General features: G+C 33.0%; 3 protein-coding genes and 1 pseudogene across 4 annotated transcripts; 2 read left to right on the forward strand and 2 right to left on the reverse strand.

Annotated features, from left to right (window-relative positions):
• LOC18045144 lies at window positions 1-1,348 on the forward strand. The gene is made up of 4 exons (XM_006435795.2): window positions 1-211; window positions 746-871; window positions 961-1,134; window positions 1,222-1,348. Exons 1-4 carry the CDS (start codon window positions 131-133, stop codon window positions 1,315-1,317), a joined length of 477 nt encoding a protein of 158 aa, XP_006435858.1. The 5' UTR covers window positions 1-130; the 3' UTR covers window positions 1,318-1,348.
• A 2,090-nt stretch (window positions 1,349-3,438) lies between these two features.
• On the reverse strand, window positions 3,439-6,009 carry LOC18044118 (BTB/POZ domain-containing protein At3g56230). 2 transcript variants are annotated; one of them, XM_024185869.1, is made up of 4 exons: window positions 5,597-6,009; window positions 4,234-4,407; window positions 3,757-3,950; window positions 3,608-3,664 (listed from the first exon to the last, which is right to left on the reverse strand). In XM_024185869.1, exons 1-4 carry the CDS (start codon window positions 5,933-5,935, stop codon window positions 3,649-3,651), a joined length of 723 nt encoding a protein of 240 aa, XP_024041637.1. In that variant the 5' UTR covers window positions 5,936-6,009; the 3' UTR covers window positions 3,608-3,648. The 2 variants fall into 2 exon arrangements, with proteins under 2 accessions (XP_024041636.1, XP_024041637.1); XM_024185868.1 differs by having other exon boundaries at window positions 3,439-3,950.
• Window positions 6,010-10,310: 4,301 nt separating this feature from the next.
• On the forward strand, window positions 10,311-12,238 carry LOC18044120. Its single transcript, XM_006435798.2, has 4 exons — window positions 10,311-10,609; window positions 10,992-11,136; window positions 11,374-11,437; window positions 11,909-12,238. The coding sequence occupies exons 1-4, from the start codon at window positions 10,354-10,356 to the stop codon at window positions 12,041-12,043; spliced, it is 600 nt and encodes a 199-aa protein (XP_006435861.2). The 5' UTR covers window positions 10,311-10,353; the 3' UTR covers window positions 12,044-12,238.
• Window positions 12,239-12,475: 237 nt separating this feature from the next.
• On the reverse strand, window positions 12,476-13,680 carry LOC112098832 (annotated as a pseudogene).

Raw genomic sequence — 13,680 nt, forward strand, 5'->3', positions numbered from 1 at the left:
CAGGAGGATCATATAGATTTGAGAGCTCATATCCCCTCTATAAACAACAGCCTCATCAGAGCTTGCTGTGTTGATAGAGGTAGAGAGAAAGCTGAGCAAATTACGTACACATACACATAAACTAACCACCATGGTTTCTAGGGAGCACAAGAAAGCAGCAGCACTGCATGAGAAGCTGCAACTTCTTCGTTCAATTACTAACTCTCATGCCGTAAATTCCCTGTCCTTCTCTGAAGCCTTTACTTTATTGGCTTAGTCTCTTCTTAATATTCATTACCCTATAGAATATTTATATACACACGTACTCAATTGAATAAAATTTTTCTTCTTCTCTTTATTATTTCTTCGCTGACCATTTCTGTGTCGCGATTGCAAATCCTTAGTTACTTACTGGCCGTTCCTTTTCCGATTTGTTCTTCGTGAACTTTATTCTTGAATTCTTCAAGATGAGATTGAATTTGACAATCAGTACTACTTAATACCAAAAGTGCTCATAGAATTAGAGATAGACAAGTCTTTTTTGTTGAAAAGAAAATTTTCTATTATCACTTCAGTACTCTAACTTAAAAATATATATATATTATCAGTTCTTTTTGCTTGTTGAGTATTTGTTTAATTACTATAAATAAATATATGTCTACGACGTTGGTTAGAAAAACAGAGAGAGATTGTAAAGGTACAATTTTTGGGTTCTAAATAATATCGAATTTGATTATGTTACTTATTCAATTTGTTGTACTGGCAGCTGAGCAAAACATCAATCATAGTGGACGCTTCAAATTACATTGAAGAGCTAAAACAGAAAGTAGAAAGATTGAATCGAGACATAGAAAATGGTCAAACTTCGAGCGACCCGAATGCATTGCCCATTGTGAGCTCAATTCTTAATTTTTCTCAGATTGCAAATTTTATCTGGCAAAAGTTGTGTTAATGAAAGTGATTTTGTCAATATTTTTACAGCAAGTGACCGTAAAAACCCTAGAAAAGGGATTTATGATAAACGTATTTTCAAAGAAGAGTTGTCCAGGCCTGCTTGTATCAATACTTGAAACCTTTGAGGAGCTGGCGCTTAATGTGCTGGAAGCTAGGGTTTCTTGTACGGACACATTCAGTTTACAAGCAATTGGAGGAGAAGTAAGAGAGTGCATATCAGTGATGACATATTTGATGTTTTATCTATCATTGACTAATTTAAAATTAAAATGTTTTTACATTTTTCAGAATGAAGAACAAGGTGAGACCATTGATGCACATGTGGTGAAACAAGCTTTGTTGCAGGTTATTAGGAACTGGAGTGAGAGTAATGAACAAGTGTAATCAAATTCCTTTTGTTATAAATATAGTTTGCCACTTAATAATTTCTTTTGGTGTACATTGTAGCCTTGTGAATGTTGGCAATGTTGTTAATTACCAAAAGGAATTGCTCTTGTGTTAATTAAAAAAGTGGGTTGAAGTTCTCAAATTCAAATCAAATGAAGTATCAGAAAGTACTTATAACAACCCCTATGTTTGCCCAAGAAAAAGATGGAGGGGTGAAAAATCATAAGGTACGCTTGTGACCCATTTTTGCTTCCATGCATGAGTATGAATCATAAGATATATACTTACTATATAATGTCATATATCATTGTCACTTCTTCGAGCGACAAACACAATTTGATTATGGCTGTGCAAACTATTTGAAATTAATTCTAAATCCATATACATGGTTAACTAATTTTGTAGTAGTTGTAGTATTATTAGGGTCCATTTGGGGTTATAGGGTAATTAATTAATGAAACTTAAGATCATCCTTGATTATTGAGATTAAAAAGAGTAATAGTAGAGAGCCCATTTCAACACCAAACAAAAGTAAATAAAAGCTGAACTAATAATAAACTTGCTTCAAATTTTAAATTAGTTACAAACTTGCCCATAAAATTTAGCTTGGAGGGGGTGAGATGGGGTTGATTGGTGCCGTGATATATCATTTTTTGATTTCGAAGCATCTCTTCTTCTTCAGCAAATTTGGTGTTCCTATGTCATAGGAGAGTTATGTGAAAAAATATATATATATGAAGAGAACGTGAAAAGAATATTTCTAGTGCCCCAGTGAATGTAGTTGTAACTTGAACAGTTCATTTTTTTTTTTTTTCAGCCAAGTCGTCTTTATCATTGATCTTACGGCTAATTAATCTCAACGTCAATTATGAATCTAGTGACGTATGAACAGTATGAAAAAATTAACTTATTGTTTTCTCTTTGATTTAAATCAAGGGAAATTATCACTGCACCACCTCTTTTTTGCCTTATATTCATCCAACCACTAAAAAATTCTAACATGTTCTCTACACCACCTTTTTTTAAAAAATTTTTTTGTATCAACTAACCACTTTTTAACTAACGCCGTTAAATAATTTAAATGAAATGATAATTTTACCCATAAATAAATTAAAAGACCATTTTATTTTACAAAAAACTTTGAAAAGTAAGAAAATTATAATTATAAAAATACCCCTACCTTGAATAAAAAATAAATCCCAAAATTAGAATTTTTATTTTTAATAAAACTCTAAATAAAAATTATAATTATAAAAATAATTACAAAATTTTGGGATTTAATAAAAATCCCCTAAATCATTAAAATTTTGGGATTTATTTTTTAATAAATAAATTCAGTTATTTTAATAAAATTTTGCGAAATTATAATTTTTAATAAATAAACTCAGTCATTTTTATTAAAAATTTGCAAAATTATAATTTTTTAATAAAAATAATTATTAAAATTTGCAAAATCTAAATTAAATAAAAATCAGCTGAGTACTTTTGTTTGGGATTTATTTTTTATTAAATTTAGGGGTATTTTTATAATTATAATTTTCTTATTTTTTAAAGTTTTTGTAAAATAAAATGGTCTTTTAATTTATCTAAGGGTAAAATTATCATTTCATTTAAATTATTTAACGGTGTTAGTTAAAAAGTAGCTAGTTGATACAAATTAAAAAAAAAAAAGGTGGTGCAGAGAACATGTTAGAAGTTTTTGGTGGTTGAATGAATATAAAGCAAAAAAGAAGTGGTGCAGTGATAATTTCCCTTAAAACAATCAGAAGATAAAATATTATGAAGATTATTAGCTGAACTTTTATAATTACTGAAGTTGGGAAGCAATTCCAGGAAACATGGGACGTTGCCACAATAGATTAAAAGGCAATATTTATGCCCACTAAAATACCTTTTTAATGTTAATTGCAATAAACTACTTATTGATTGAATTGTTTATTAACTAATGTGTTTATTAAAGGTGAAACCAAGGAATTTCCTGTCTGTATCACTTCTGGACTTCATACACAATATTTCATTATACTAATCACTTTCATATCTACAAGGAGACAATTATAAATGTATTTGTTAACAAGACAAAAGAAATTATTTATTTCATTGATCAACGCATAGCTTTACACAAATCCTTAATTCTAACACAATTGATTGACTCTATAATATTCTTATCAAACTCCAGTAACTCTTTTGCTTTTGATATCCATAAAAAATGCCCTAGTGATCTGCACATACAAATGCTGATTCTTGGGTGCAAAGACTTCAAATTTACTGGAGAAGGCTATCTCCTCCATATTTTTGACAATGAAGTTCAGTGCAGCATCCTTCAACGTTTTATTTGAACAAACATCTGAGATTTCTAGCACATCAAGAGCAGTTGATGAGTTCAAATAAAGCAGCATATGACGCTCGCAAAACTCCTGCAAGTACTGGATTGCATACTTATCTGCTGCTAGAAATAATGAGTAAACATGCTTCTCCATCTTCTCCCTAGGCAAGCTCCCAGTGTAGAGAAAATCTAAAAGAGACTCAAGCTCTTCATGTTTCAACTCGGCGAGTTTAATAGTCTCACTTGGAGGAGCCTTGCACCCATCTTCTGATTCCAGCATGTTCTTAAATATTTCTGATCTTGCAGCCTATACAACACATAACAATAATACTATTTTAGCAAATACAGACTTAACCCAAAATGTAGACTTTTACTTCAAAAATTCGTATATACACAAAGAAGACTTATAATTTGATTGATGCTCAATGTTACTCACGATATGACAGGCCATATTGTCATAACCAACAAATTCATCGCTTTTTAAGTTACAAATTTGTGTCATGTGTTCAGCTACTCATCAATGGTGTGCAGAATTACTTACTTGATTATTTTGGTATATATGAATAAATAATGTAAATAAAGATACTTACGAGTAAGGCTCTGTGTGTCGCCAAGGGAAGCCCATTATCGCCGGGCACGAGCTGTATATCAGTGTGAATTCGTTCTCTGAATGCAGCACCAAATCCACTGAGGAAGGCAATTTTCTTATTCATCTCGACTCTTTGGTCATTCAGACCACTCAACCACTTTGGTAAGTCTCCAAGCTGATGACGGTACTAACAAAAGAATCAACACGTATCAATATTCAATTATAATGAATAAACTAACTTGCCGTATAAACTCATAAAAAAATTCATTAAATCGCAAAACCTTAGCGTGCAGACACAAAGATATATGCAATCACATGATACAGCATCGAGATAATTCCACGGAAAAATTAAAACGATATAAAATCGATTGGCCGCTTCAATCACCATTCTTTCAGGAGGCATGTTTGTTCTTGAATAGTTGAAAAGCCTAGGGCTTTGGCTTTTGTCCTTGTGTCTTTTCTGTTCTCAATAAATAAGAATTGAGTGGGACTATTGGCACCCCACTAAATTTCTTTTAACACCCATTTTCTTAAGTAACTATTAAAATAGTTTTAAAAAATTATAAAATTCTTTTAACACCTCCATCAATGACAAAAATACCCTTAAGTAAAATTTATTGTGTAAACTCTATTTTTTATTTTTCATTATTAAAACTCATTTCAACAATCAGATCTCTTCCATTTAAAAAAAAAGATAATGAATTTTTATTCTCTTTATTGTAACCATCGGTGATAAATTCCTCACCCGAAAATTAAAGAAAAAGACAATATTTTTTATTTATAAAATAAAAAAAATATTTGACTTTTGAGTGAGGTTTACTTAGAAATTGTTCTTTTATGTAATTTTAATAGAGATTAAAATTGTAAAATAATTAAAAGAGTTTTAAGAAGTGTTTAGAGGGGTGCCAATAGTCCCACTCATAAGAATTTGGTCAATCATAGACTCCTCTTTAAATTAGGAGCGATTTTAAGTCGTTATTTCCATAGTTTTAAATAATAATAATAATAATAATAATAATAATAATAATAATAATAATAATAAATAAATAAATAAACTCGGGGTGTAATTAATAAGACCTCATAATGGTTTTAGCCCACGGCGACTGTGGGTATGGTTGCATTACCAAGGTCGCTTTAAAACATGTGACGGTAGATTTAGAAACATCTTGATTATTGAGCTAAATAGAAGTGGGGCTACTTAGAAACAAATAAACATCGGATGGCTATTAGTATTACAATTATTATCAGGACCATCATCAAGCTAGAGAACTAGAAATTTCTGAATCATCAAGCACTAGAAAGTTCAGCTAACATAAATGGCAATACAAAAAATTAGAAAGAACAAGAAATAAAATGGAGCTTGCCTTACAAGAATTTGTTGGAGAAACAAGAGAATTGTTGGCTTTAGTATCGATGTTGTCGGTTCCTTTGTCACCTTCAAGCTTGTTCATCAACGTTATTATGCTTTTAGCTCCCTCATAGCAAGCCCCACATATCGTGTTCCTCGGCGGCCTCAGCAAAAATGGCATTGAGTTGCAAATTGAGCAATCCATATTCTGCCTCTCGTTACCGCGGCCGGTGTTACCTGAGCTGTTCTGAAAGATGAAGACGAAGTTGAAGAAGGGAAAGGATAAATTATTTATTGTGATGGAACTCAATATATAGTGATCAAAATTTTTCCTTAATTGGTTATACTTAGGCATTGTTGTATCTTATTCTATGATCAGTTGTTTAATAATTTGATAAAGGGAACTTTCATGATTGCATATGCACGTAAATTGTAAATAGGCTTATTTTATTTTGACTGAAATGACCAAGCCAGCCTTCACGTCGCTCCTAATTTTTTTTTTTTTTGGGGGGTAGGGGCATGAGCAGGATGTGAGTGGGAAGGAAGGTGGGAAGTTGGTGATTGGTGGGCATGTCTTTTTGAGTAAGGTTTAAAGAAGCAGCTTATTAGAAAAGCACTTGTTTTGAGAGGAATCAAAAAGTTAGGAACGAGAAAAGGACTTTCCAACCGCTGAACAGCAAAGATGTTCAAGGCAAGCACGTCCGAATGTTACAACCACTTTCTTGACACGAATTAAATAATAAGTTAATCATAATACCCTTCTTGCTTCATAATATGAAATTATGATTAATAATAGTGTCTTAAGCTCCAGAGTGGCCTGTCGCATTGTGGCTTATCATGTTGAAAATGTGTCATCAATCTTTGGGTTTGTTAAAGGAGCATGCGTATATGTATTAGTAAGATTTTCCAGGTTTGGTAGTCCAACAACAAAGCTCTGTAAAAATAAAATGTCTTTTGTGCTATCGCTTAATGGTTGACATATCCATTGCTTTTTAGGGATATCGTCAGTTTCTAGTTCTACTAATAGTTTTAGATTTTACCACTAATTTTTTTTAGAGGAATTGTTAGTTTTCCCTTATTAAAATTAATATATAATATCTACTCTTTTCATTTTTTTAATAATAACCAATAACCTCTTTCATGACATAATTTTATCTTATTATTATCCTTATTGTTAAATATAATCTTATTTATATTTATTATAAATTAAATAAATCATATAAATGAAAATTTAGTAGCTTATAGTAACATCGGGGAATATCTTAGAGTATGTGATAAGTAGTTGTTTAAATTTAATTTTTAAAATTTAGTATGAATAAAAAATTAATAATAATTTTTTAACTTTTTGTCATTATGTAAGCATTTGTCTTATAATAAATATATATTTTTTATCCTCAAGATAAATTATTAATCAATGACCTATTTATCCATCTTTTTCTTTCAATTTTTGTTTCAAAATTATAAAAACAATAAAAGGTAAAAGTATATATTAATTTTAGTAGAAGAAAAACTAACAATCTCCTTATTTTTTTTTTAATGTTTTAATAATACTTACTTAGCCTCTTAGAGGTGAAATTTTTCAAATTAAAACTCATCTCAACTACAAAACAATTTGAAAATTTAACATTAATGGAGAAACCGAATATTATGAAAATTGTATAGGGTAATTAATAATAAAAGTTATAAATATTGAGAGGAAATGGAAAATTGTCCCTGTTCTAAGAGGTTCTGCAGAGAAAATCATGATTGCATTATGATATCATATCACTACTACAATATTTATCATCATTATCAATACTATAGCTACTAAATTGTTAAACCTCAGCCAATAACATGAAGCAAAAGGTGGCAATGCGAAATTGATATCCAGGGTACAATCTTTTTTTTTGGCAGGATTAATAAATTAGCTAGCATTCTTTTCTTGTTTGTAGCTGCCACTCTTCTCATAATAGTGATAAGCAGCTGCACCAGAAAGCACTACCAATGTTATAGCTTGTGCATGCATCCTGGCATGTATGAGCCTGAGGCTCGGCTTAAGAGGAGTTCTGGTTTTTGTGTAAGCCAATGATGCCCCAATTGCTGATGCCCATACTGCTCCTGTAAAATTAACATATATATACACTCATATTAACTAATCTTAATCATCAGTTAATTGGCAGTAATTAAAATATATGAGTGACGTTACAGCTTACCAATGCTAGTGAGCTTGTGGTCAGAAACCCAGGATTGAATGGCCTCCATTTCTTCTTCTTGTTGTAAATCTTTCTTGAGAACTTGAACAAAAAAAACTTTTGAGTGAGAGTGGAAAGCAAAGCCAATTAGGTTTGGTATTTATAGACATGAAGAGAGTAATTAAAGTGACGTTGAGATAAGTGCTTTTAGCTTTTTGGAGCCCCTGGATTTGGCTTTCACTTTTTTCTTGGGACACAGGATTTGGCCTTAAACTTGAGGCTCCACTAACCTGGTTTTGAATTCTCATTTTGTTACGGTGCTGCTGCACGTTTCAGAGACTCTGCTTTTGCGGAATAACGTGTGCCCACATGCCAGTTATTGCAATCCACTGGGCCTTTTTCTCCAGGATGTTGTATTCCGGGAGCCACATAATGTTCAGAAATCTAGATGGTTTAGTTAACATTTCTATTAAATTAATTATATTTATTTTCAAGATTACGATGATTGACAACTCTGCCTGGTGCCTAGTTACAATAGATTGTTAAAAATTTAAAATTATGGCTAAACAGTGTTGGTGTCGTCTAATTAAATTACATTGTTAAATTATTATGCCGAATGGGCATGAGTTTAATCATTCGGATAACTGTTGATTAATAATTAATAACAATTAGCAGATTACGTTTTAAGGCCAAAATGGAGATAAAAATTAATGTCCCATACTTTTTTTTTTTTTACTTAGTTCAAAATAATGTTAATTAACTGGAAAGAAGTATCACGTTAATCCGAAACATGAGTGTTTTTTAGACAAGTGGACCAAACATTGGAATCTATGTTTTTGCACGTGGATGATTAGCACAAATTTTGTGAAGTTAACTAATTAAATTAAATTAAATGCTGCCGACAAAACCATGGGAACCATTGATTATTTGATGGGGATACGTGAAGTTTACTCATTTCCAAGTTTAATCTTTTAAATTCAGCTAATTGAACTGTTTATGTTTTTTTTTCTTAAGAATTCAGCTAATTGTCAGGAAATTAGTCAATGTTCTAAAGCAAAAGCTAGCTACAGGTCCCGTTTATGCTACAACGATCTCCAAGTTATTTATTCTATTTTCAATTTAATTTACTCTATAAATAAAACGTTATCAAAGATAGTGTACAAATAATTTTTTTTTTTAATAACTAATGCTTATGTTGGATCGAAAATCAAATAAGTCTAATAAGGGCTAAATAAATTTAATCTCAATAAGGCCCATCTAATAAATTTCCTCCCAATTAAGCCCACGAAGTGGTGGACAAATCACCTAGAATGATCCTCCTAAGTAACAAGGTTTCAAAGCCCAAAAAGAGCCAAGGTTCTAGATTCATATCCTAAGACAAATCACCTAGGATAAATCAACTAGGTGGTAAGGATTTAAAGTCCAAAACGTGCTGAGGTTCAAGGCTCTTATCCTAGGACAAACCTCCTAAGTTTGAAGGCTCTTATGATCCCAAGATCTTAGTAAACATAACTTAAGGATAAAACGTTCCTTCCTCTAATCTGTAGACAAGTTTGTATATCCATGTGTCAATCCACATGGGCACGAGAGGACAAGTGTTGCTAAATGTCACAAGAACAATGACATTTGTTATCAAAATAACTAAGACCCAAGTCAAATCAGTTTGGTCGATAAATATGTCTTTCATTCTCATTAAAAGGTAAGACAAAAAAAGAGACTCAAAAGGAAAAAATGCTAACTTTCTCCCTCTAATCTTTCTTTTTCTAAATTTATATTTCCAAAAGTCCGGTGACTAACTTGACTGTCGGAGGGTTTACGCCGACAAAGCCGACCCTCTGATCATTTTCTTGTGTTTGTAGAGTGTTACAAGAGAATGACCTTCTGATTGCCTAAGAAAGTGGACTCAGAAGAGCATATATAAAGGCTCATAAAGATCAGCCCAAAGAATGAACTCACCATCATAAAATCTAACAAAGAGGAACCCAAGTACTAAGGGGGTTGTCCTCAGTCAAAATTTCCATATCATAAGTCGAGACAAAATTTGCACCAACAACTTAGGCTCACTATTTGATGGACTAGCAAATGAAAGTAGCTCAAGAAAAAGTTAAGAGACACTTAACAATGTATGTTTATATAATCAATAAATAAATAGTCTTAATTGATGTTTGTGGTAAATATTTAAGGATGTGAAGTCAATTACCACTTTGTAAAATTTAGGTGTCTAAAAGTGGATTCATTGCCACAAATAAGATAACAAAGTCCCAATGTGGTGGCATATCCTTTAATGGATGGTACTGTTCAATTCAGCTTGATTTTTGTTAGAACCGAACCAAACCGAACCATTCCGGTTGGTTTTTCTGACCTGACTTTCGGAAATAGCATTATCTATACAAAATACTCGGGCCGGACTTAAAACTTAGTGGACTTTAGAAGCCCAAATAAAAATCTAGGCCCAAATGCTTTGTAAAATCTAGATCTCTCCACGAAGTACCAGATTTTCCCGCCAAACCCATATGGCTTCCTCGATACGACGCACGAGCAAAGTCGGGTATTTGTTAATAATAATTGTAAACGAACAAGAACAAATATATCGACAACAAAAATGGAAGCCAAAAGAAAGAGAAAGCCACTCTCAGATTGCACCAACACTACAACGCCTCCTTCAATTAAGAAACCCTTTCTCGCTTCTGCTTTAAAAAATTCACTCAACGACACCAATGGCAAATCCGTAATTAACTCCGACTCCCAGCCTGGTTCCACGGCCAATGCCGCCGGTGAGAATACTGGCGAAGTTGCCTCTGCAAACGGTAGCTCTGTTTCTGTTGCTTCGAGGCCAGCTAAATCTTCGAGGGTTTCTGGTAATTTCTTTGGGTTTTGTGGGTGTGTTTGGATTTGGGTGTTCTAGGGTTCGTGAATTTGAATGAGGTTGTGATTTGGTGAAATTGAAATTGATGTCAATTTTGAGCTTGAACTATTGATTCTATAGATGGGTTTGTTCTATACTTGTCGAAATTATTCGTATTCTTTGAATTCATGAGTATGCTCTGTGGACAACCTTAAATTATTTGAAGGGTTTCTCAATAGTTTATTTAATGATGATGGAGTTCAAAGACAATGATAATATCAAGTTTAAGTTACGATTCTCGTTATGAGTATTTTTCCTTTCTATTCATTTTGTGGTTTATGTTAAATTATTTGTGTTCTGAGTGCCAACATGTATGTGTTGTGTACGGAGTTTAGGTACCGGTGATAAGCATGAAGTTATGGAGCCTTCTTCTGTTTATAGTAGAAGAAGTACTGCTGCTAAAAGGAAGAGTAAAGGCAAGGAAGTATCCATGCCTGTGGCTGGCTCTCTTGCAGCTACTATCAAGACTGCTGGTGCCAGGTATGAATTGTGAAAGTTTTTTTCGCTTTTTATTTTTCCTTTTAGCATTTGAATTTAATTTCGCCTTATGTCTATAACCTCTCTCTGCAAAACAATGAAATGAGAAGATCAATATGATTTTGGGTTTAAAAAAGAGCAGGAAATCATGGGATTGGTGGTTATGTTGTGATATTTGAGCATGCAATAGAATGTAGAGATGTTTACTGGTAGAGTCTAATAGCTTGATTATTGTTATAGGGACAAAAACAAGGAAGATGGAGATACTCTTCAAAACAAGTCATGTAAAACGCACCATGAAAAGGTCTGCACTCTTATGCTCCTTAAGAGTAATCACTGCTGTGGCATAACAGCTTACCTGTTGCTTTCTGATAATGAATAGTGTAGTTTATGTTTTAGCTGAAATTATTTATATGTTTATTTTTGTACATGTTTTGATTTAAATGGAATACTGCCTGCTTAATAAGTAAAGTGTCTGTTACTACTTATTTGATGAAATTAATTATATTGCCTCAAAAAGGAATGAAGTAAGTTTGTTTTAAGAGGGTTGGATATCGTTGATGAAAGTATCATCTTTGTTCTGAAATTATAGTTGTTTCATTTTCATTTTTTTATTCATATGTAGCTGTTTCATTTTCAATTCTGACATATTATAGTATGTTTTGTGTCTTAAGCTCCCTGGTCTGTCATATGAAAATTAATCAGTTTAAATGTATAGGTGCTATATTAGTAGTCATTCCGCTGAAACCATAATCTACCTATAATGTTATTGCAGAAGAAGAAATATGATGAACATGCCATCCATGCCCTGCCAAAAGAATTCATTGAGGAGCAGAATGCTTACTATGCAGCAGTTGATGAATTTAAACTGGAAGAGGAGGTGGTCGAATCAGTTGATCAGTTGGAATAGAGATGAAACATAACATCATTTAGACTGAGGCAGTTCATATACTCTTTAACTCGAAAAATTAACTGTATAGTTAGCCTAGTTATATTTCATGGTGTAGTCACCTTGTTAACCGCTTGTATCAATGTGAGTGCATTATAATCTTTTTGTTCGAAGTCTATTGTACAAGGGTGGTTAAAATTTCTGATAGTATTTGAGATAAAGGTTTTTCAGTTGAGAAAACATTTTATGTCCTGCATTCGTTTAATTTCAAAGAGATTTCATTGTGATTAGACTATTACAGAAGATCTGCTACAGATTCTCAAACATGATTAGTAATACATTGTTTATATACTCACATTATTATTATTATTATTATTATTATTTTTCCAATTCGGAATGATATGAGAGATAATCATATAAGGTAATACAGTATGGCATAATGCGGATTATTTTTCAATTGACCTTTCTGCAATTGATCCTGATCTGTCCAGCACTTCCGGTAAGAGGACTGATGTTGCCCATCTTGATCGTGGCTCTGGGAAAGTCCTTGACAAACACTGAGATGTCATCAGCATATCTTTTCACCAGAGAATTGGCAGAATTACCATTAAATAACTCTTGACCTGAATGAAGGACTCTTTTCATTCAACAGATTCTTGTAGTATAAATTATCAAAACAGGTTGAAGGTAGATGCTTGCTAGAGCACTGCCATTTCCGCTTGCTGGGCATATTTGCCGCAATGATTCGGTGAAGGAGATGCCAATATTCCAACCATTGTAAATGTGTTCTCGAAATGTTGTGCATCTTGCCAGGCCTATCGTGTGTGCCCCTGCCATCGGAAATAAGCTTTTTTAATTATGGTAGAGGCAGATTGATTCTTCATATCCTTTTGTCAATTAGTTGAATAATGCTGAATTACCAGCAAGAGCTACCATGTGCTTCAATGAGAGACCCCATGAAGTTTGATATGAGAGCACTTAAATTAGAAGTGGGTCGACGGATTGAAGTGTTTGCAGCTGTCCTGCTTACTGTTGTAGAATCTCTTCTTTCCAATCTAACTTTCCATGAAGGACCCCCTAACTGCAATTGCCAAGAAATTGAAGCATATGAGGGTGAAACAACCAGCTTTTCATCTAGGGAATATTTGGCGCTCACATCAACAACTGAGTCGCGAGTAGCAATTGCGAGAATATCTGCCCAGGACACCACACCTGGGCATGCTCTTTTTCCATTTTAGCTTTAATATCATCAACCGCATTGAACCCTCCACTTGAATTATGGATAGGAACTGCGGTTTCTCACTGATGAAGCTGGCTGTGTCATCCAACATTAGCGATCCATCACAGCCCTGGTCATCATCATCAAAATCAAATATATTTAGTTAAAAATACCTAAAGCGAACACAAACAAATGGCTGCATGTATGTAAAGACTTGAAGTTGCATGCGTTAACAAAGCAATCGTAGAAATGCAGTCTGAGTAAAGATGCCGCAGTTCGGGTTTCATTTTTAACAGCAGCTTTAACTCCTGCCTGAACAATAGATAATGCTTCTGGGCATGAGGATCTGTAGTGGTGCTTAGAGAGATTGCAGTTGGCTGGAAGAGATGCACTAGCAGCAATAAGTAGAAGCAAGACAAGGTAGTAACTTGTTGCCATA

The sequence above is a fragment of the Citrus clementina genome, unplaced genomic scaffold, assembly GCF_000493195.1.
Source record: "Citrus clementina cultivar Clemenules unplaced genomic scaffold, Citrus_clementina_v1.0 scaffold_4, whole genome shotgun sequence".
Classification (NCBI taxonomy): Eukaryota; Viridiplantae; Streptophyta; class Magnoliopsida; order Sapindales; family Rutaceae; genus Citrus; species Citrus x clementina.

Excerpts from the sequence above, each read along its gene's own strand:
- LOC18045144 (XM_006435795.2), top strand. The coding sequence starts at position 131 with ATGGTTTCTAGGGAGCACAAGAAAGCAGCAGCACTGCATGAGAAGCTG. Across the intron at positions 872-960 it reads ACCCGAATGCATTGCCCATT|CAAGTGACCGTAAAAACCCT; the intron begins GTGAGCTCAATT and ends ATATTTTTACAG. Across the intron at positions 1,135-1,221 it reads TACAAGCAATTGGAGGAGAA|AATGAAGAACAAGGTGAGAC; the intron begins GTAAGAGAGTGC and ends TACATTTTTCAG.
- LOC18044118 (XM_024185868.1), bottom strand. The coding sequence starts at position 5,935 with ATGCCTAAGTATAACCAATTAAGGAAAAATTTTGATCACTATATATTG. Across the intron at positions 4,408-5,596 it reads CTCCAACAAATTCTTGTAAG|CTTGGAGACTTACCAAAGTG; the intron begins GCAAGCTCCATT and ends TACCGTCATCAG. Across the intron at positions 3,951-4,233 it reads CGACACACAGAGCCTTACTC|GCTGCAAGATCAGAAATATT; the intron begins GTAAGTATCTTT and ends TGTGTTGTATAG.
- LOC18044120 (XM_006435798.2), top strand. The coding sequence starts at position 10,354 with ATGGAAGCCAAAAGAAAGAGAAAGCCACTCTCAGATTGCACCAACACT. Across the intron at positions 10,610-10,991 it reads TAAATCTTCGAGGGTTTCTG|GTACCGGTGATAAGCATGAA; the intron begins GTAATTTCTTTG and ends TACGGAGTTTAG. Across the intron at positions 11,137-11,373 it reads ATCAAGACTGCTGGTGCCAG|GGACAAAAACAAGGAAGATG; the intron begins GTATGAATTGTG and ends TTATTGTTATAG.